Source organism: Sinocyclocheilus anshuiensis, unplaced genomic scaffold, assembly GCF_001515605.1.
Source record: "Sinocyclocheilus anshuiensis isolate Anshui unplaced genomic scaffold, SAMN03320099.WGS_v1.1 scaffold816, whole genome shotgun sequence".
In the NCBI taxonomy this organism is placed as follows: Eukaryota; Metazoa; Chordata; class Actinopteri; order Cypriniformes; family Cyprinidae; genus Sinocyclocheilus; species Sinocyclocheilus anshuiensis.
The window spans coordinates 418,581-424,308 of NW_015554154.1; the positions used below are offsets into that span (position 1 = coordinate 418,581).

The 5,728-nt window shown below is 38.6% G+C and overlaps 1 protein-coding gene across 1 annotated transcript in view; it reads left to right on the top strand.

Annotated features, from left to right (window-relative positions):
- The window catches only part of igdcc4 (immunoglobulin superfamily, DCC subclass, member 4), a 77,910-nt gene that overhangs the window by 40,047 nt on the left and 32,135 nt on the right, over positions 1 to 5,728 (top strand). Inside the window, exon 4 of the mRNA XM_016463495.1 lies at positions 1,660 to 1,793. Coding sequence (XP_016318981.1) covers positions 1,660 to 1,793 — 134 coding nt within the window. The remainder of the gene's footprint in view (positions 1 to 1,659; positions 1,794 to 5,728) is intronic.

A 5,728-nucleotide genomic window follows, 5' to 3' on the forward strand; every position in this document is an offset into this window, starting at 1 on the left:
CCAGTGGTGTCTGGGAGGTCCACGGGGCGATGGTAGTTGGCCCCGAGCCAGAACAGCTGATTGAGGACGGCGTCTTCTAACGCCGTCACCTCCGCGAGCTTGCAGAACTCCCGGGCGTAGTCGTAGAAGGGGAGGTTGAGGCGAGCTAGGGTGGCGACGCGAGCGGCAATTTCCATCGCCACGGGGGGGAACCAGGAAACAAAAACTTTCAAAAAAGGGGAAAAACAAACGCGAGGAGAAGTCGCCGCTCACTTTCAGTTTTGGTCACAAAACACGGAACAGAGTCTGACAGCTTTGCCATCACAGGAATAAATTACATTTTAAAGTATATTCAAATAGAAAAATTATTTTAAATTGTAATAATATTTTACAATATTACTTTTTAATCTGATCAAATAAATGCAGCCATGGTGGGCTTTAGAGACTTCTTTCACCAACTTTTAAAATCTTACTAAGCCCAAATCTTTGAACGGTAGTGTATTTAAACTTTTAATTAAATAATCTTTTACATTCTATTGGAGATTTTGAATGACTCTCTTCGACACTATTTTACAGACAGCTAGCCAGATGTTTTTACCCTTACCAATCTGTTTATCATCTGTTTATCTGCTCATATTTTAGATATGAGCTTGTGAATGAAGGTTGTATGCACAGCAGAGGTAGTAGAGGTTCTAGTAGTCTTGAGAAATTTGTCACTGCATCTTCACATGAAGTCTCTGACCTCTTACAGTGCTTTTGTCTCAAGCAGTTTGGAATTACAAATGAGATCCAACTTAAAAAGCGAGACAGATTGTTGGAAAACGTGCCTCCGAGATTATTCCCTGTCTGCTTTGGAAGCTTCCTTTTGTGTCCGTAAAAAGTGTCTTTTGTATTCACAGCCCCTCTCCATATTAATGAGAACACGCTTGCACATTAGCCGTGCATTAATACACGCTGTTGTGTTCTGGCGGCTGCTGCAGTCATTCTCTCATTTACATCCCAAGCGCAGCTGAGGCGGTGCCGTGCCGCTGGAGGTGTAGCTCTGGTGTGGACGTGTCCTCAGCTGAACTCTCTCAGCACCAATGTATTTTACAATAGCGAGTTACACGCACCCGATTTCAACCCGTTCGCACTCACAGGTGGACGAATTCACCCAACCTTGGTCTTTGTGGCCTTTCTGCCGGAGTGTCTAGCTCTTGGGGATGAGTCTACAAGATTAATGGTGTATAGTATCGGTCCTGAATGAAAAGGGGATTTGAAAGCGGTCTCTGGGGAGATAGATGACTATGGAATGAATATTAGTGCAATCTAACCTCGCCACCACAAACAGAGAGAGAAAGAGCAAGTGAAAGAGAGGAATTGACTTTTGAAGATACAAGCTGCCATATTGGTTTGTTCTCCTACATCTGTAGACTAGACTCTTTTCTCTGCTTCTTTTCTCTGCTATTTTTCACTCCCCCGCTATGTTATTTCTGCAGTATGTTTCGTGTTTGTGTATAGTGCCTCTTTATATGTTGCTCTAAGCTGTATAGCGCTTCGCGCCAGAATGTATAGCAGACTGCTAGCCTCCTAAGGCTTAAAAGTAGCTTCAGTTTAGAAGAACAGCAAATAAATGCACACATATTGATGTTTTTGGGTGATTTAGCAATGCTAATGCTAATCTCTTTCTCTCTCACGCAGGTACATATCTCTTCCTAATGGGGTGCTGCAGATTTTAGGGGTAACTAAAGAAGACGAAGGCTTGTACCGTTGCGTGGCCTTCAACTCTGCCCGCAAGCGCTTCAGCCAAGAGGCTTCGCTCACAGTTAGCCCAGGTATAACACAAAGACCTGTTCCCAATTACCCCATCATAGATGACCTTTGATTTTTTCACGATCCATACCTCACATATACTCATATATAAGCTCCATTCACCTCATCTCTCTGACTCACACAGTAATGGACGTTCAGAAGTCAGTGATTATTCAGAGTTCAGTTCAGTTCTGACTGTTGGAATTAAACGGTGTGTTTTGCTATCCAGGTGCACTGTATGAAAAAAATCTATAGAAAAATGGGTATTGACTTTTTTCAGTTAAGTTTACAGACATTTCCTTCAGCCCTTAAACACAACAGTGCAATGCGTAATTTAAATCACCTGTGAAAAATCAATACAGAAAATTCTTAACATTAACACAATACACTGGACCATATTTTTCTTAGAGTGTAGCCTTTTTGTATGTGAAATGAACTTTGCTGGTTTGCCAATATAGTTTTTAACTGCCTGTTAATCTGTTAAAGGGGCAGTTCACCCAAAAATAAAAATTCTATCTTTAACTACTTACTCTCATGTCGTTCCAAATCCGTAAGACCTTCGTTCATCTTCGGAACACTAATTAAGATATTTTTGTTGAATTCCGAGAGCTCTCTGACCCTCCATAGAGAGCAATGCAACTGCAATGTTCCCAGGTCCAGAAACGTAAGGACATCGGTAAAATAGTCCATGTGACATCAGGGGTTCAACCGTAATTTTACGAAGCGACGTGAATACTTTTTGTGCGCAAAAACAAAAGTAACGATTTTCTTCACCAATTTTTCTCCTCCTCATCCCGTCGGGTTTGGAATGACAAGAGGGTGAATAATTAATGACAGAATTTTCATTTTTGGGTGAACTAACAAAAGTAACGATTTTCTTCACCAATTTTTCTCCTCCTCATCCCGTCGGGTTTGGAATGACATGAGGGTGAATAATTAATGACAGAATTTTCATTTTTGGGTGAACTATCCCTTTAATATCAGACTGAAATCAGATCAGAAACCTTGTTTAAAGTAAAGCCTTTGCAATGTGGACTTGCAATGGACTTGCAAAGGACTTGCAATGTGGCAGTGGCATTTTACTTGTATCATTGTTTTTTTTAGTGTTTACCAATGATAATATCTATTCTACTTCCCCCCCCTCCAATCCACTTGGCTGACGTCACAAATCACAGTCACAACATAAGGTGGTACTATACACTCACAATGTGCTGTAATGCTACCAAAATGTCATGATTCAAACCTTTATCTCCATACGGAAATCTCTGCTGGCCAGACAGTGATTCATCTTTTCTGAATCATTAAAATATTGGTGTCCGGGATACCTTAAGCTTGGAGACTGTAGTGTACATCATGTTTTTAAAAGCTTACCATAAATGTTGCTGTTGAGATAGTATTCCCAGTTGAAAGAGTGGAGGCCGGAAACAGCATTCATTACATGGCAGGTTAACAAGCAGATTGCTTTACTGTGATGAATGACCAGATTTCTAAACACTGAATTGTCCTGATGTGTAAAAATGAGTGGTTGTTGGTGCAAATTTTTGATATTTGAATGAAAGTAACAGTATATTTTCATAAAACTCTGAGCAATTTTATATCAGAAGAATAATGGTAATGTGATTCCTTATGAAATGACCCCTTAAATTGTGAAAAATACCAGTTTTGTGGTTCTCCTCCAGTCTTTTTGTTTGAAGTAAAGTTTGAATATCTGCAGTAGCACTTTCAATGTTGTGTGTGTATGTGTGTGTGTGTGTATAAGTGCCCTCTGCAGAGGTGGTCTGTGTTGCAGGCAGAATTGATTTCCTGCTGTCTTTAAGGCTGCTCGGCTGATGAAATGGAGGGGGCAAAAGGAGGGATGGAAGAGAGGAATGAGATGAGGAACAAAGACAGAGAAAGCTAGAGAGATAAAGAACTAAATGAAATAAAAGGGAGTGTGGGAAGACGAGGGAGACGGATCGGTAATGCTATGAAGTCAGTCTCAGCCTCTAACCCCCTTCACACACACACCTCTGAATGACTTAAATGTCCATGCTGACCTTTGCTCATTTCCATTATGTTTCTGCGTTATCAGCCAGAGACCTCAATGATTTTCTCTGTGTGTGTGTGTGTGTGTGTGTTTTCCGTCTCACACATCATCTTTTAAGCCATCTCTCTAATTGTTCCACATTCATCTTTCTCCTTCTTCTTCTCTTTTACTCCCATTTACTCTTTCAACCCTTTTATTTGTATCAGTTGCTTCATAAAGCTTCTTCTCTCTCTTTATGGAGGAAAACAAAATTACTTAAGTGGTGGAAGATGTTGAAAGGGACTTCTATGTGAGCTGCTCTTCATGCATTGCTGAAGTTTGAACAATGTTTTTTGTCTGTGGAATTTCCTCAAAATTTGGTTAATAGGACTGCACCTTTACAAATAGAGATGGAATGAGAGAAAGAAAAGTAGAATGAGAAAAAAGGAGAAGTTATAGATTCACTGAACACAATTGCTATTTATTCGTTTATTTATCTGTCTGTCATCTTATTGTTTTTCTTTTATTATTAAATTAGCAAAGAATTGAAGAACCCCAAGCAGCTGTCTGTCATCTTATTGTTTTTCTTTTATTATTAAATTAGCAAAGAATTGAAGAACCCCAAGCAGCTGTCTGTCATCTTATTGTTTTTCTTTTATTATTAAATTAGCAAAGAATTGTAGAATCCCAAGCAGCTTTTCAATCATGAAAGGAGAAGGACGTAGAGCAACACTGGCTGCTAGATATGTTTTCACATCACTGTCTGCAAGTCTGTGACTAAATATGTATTATCCCAGTATGTTTTCTGTACGCTTTTCTTCACCATGGTGACCCTGTGTGTCTGCGTGTATATGTAGACATCTTATGTAATGAAAATGGCCTTTATTGTTACATAAACACTTCAGTCGTTCATGTAAGTCGTTCTTATGTTACTTGTTGTCTAACTTACCTTTTAATGTGTTTAATGTGTTGTGTTGTTATTTTTACATACATCCTCTGCTTTGTTAATATGTAATATTTTCAGTCATGCCGATAAAATCATGCTGAATTGAGAGAAAGACAGATTAAAAGAGAGCAGTCTTCACCTTGAGGAAATTGTAGTTTTGCTTTGTCAATGCAATGCATCTTTTGCCCCTGAGACCAGACCGCTCAAGTACACAGTATCAGTCTTAATGAGTGTGTGCGAAGCAGGTATCTCATCTCACTGCAATGGGAAGCTGTAGTTTGGCTCATCAGCATTCTGCTTGATACTGAATATTTTGTTAAACACTCACTTAATCTTAAAAAAGCCTTATAAGCAAACTTTTGCTGTTCTTCAAGTGGGTCTTTGTGGTCTGCTGTTCTCAGTATCGGGGTTTGTTTTAACCACAGGCGCACGTCCACTGGTGTACCTGCTTAAATACAGACACACACACTCACATTGCTTTTACACGGTGCACCCTGTAGCCTCAGAAATCTGACCTATTTTAAATCCCTGTGCTCTCCTGCATATGTGATTGCTGCTGTATGTAATCAGAGTGATTAATTTATGACCGTCATACTGTATCCATAGCTGCACGCTTATGTTTTACTTAATTATGATATGTGGGTGTGTCTACTGAATTCATATGGGCTCTTATGAGGCCACAGGAACAGGCCTTTACCACTGAATCTATAGTTTATAGTCAAATAGTATTTATAGACCACATTTAAACACAATCAATGTCGACCCAAAGTGTGTATATATATATATATATATATATATATATACACACACACACAACATAATATACACACTACCGTTTGGAGTTTTTTATATACATTTTTTTATATATATTTTTGAAAAAAGCTTGTTTTTGTTTGATTAAAAATACAGTAAAACATTAATATTGAGAAATATTATTATAATGTTAAATGTTATATTTTAATGTATTTAATGTGTTTTATATTTTAATGTATTTAAATTTTATATTT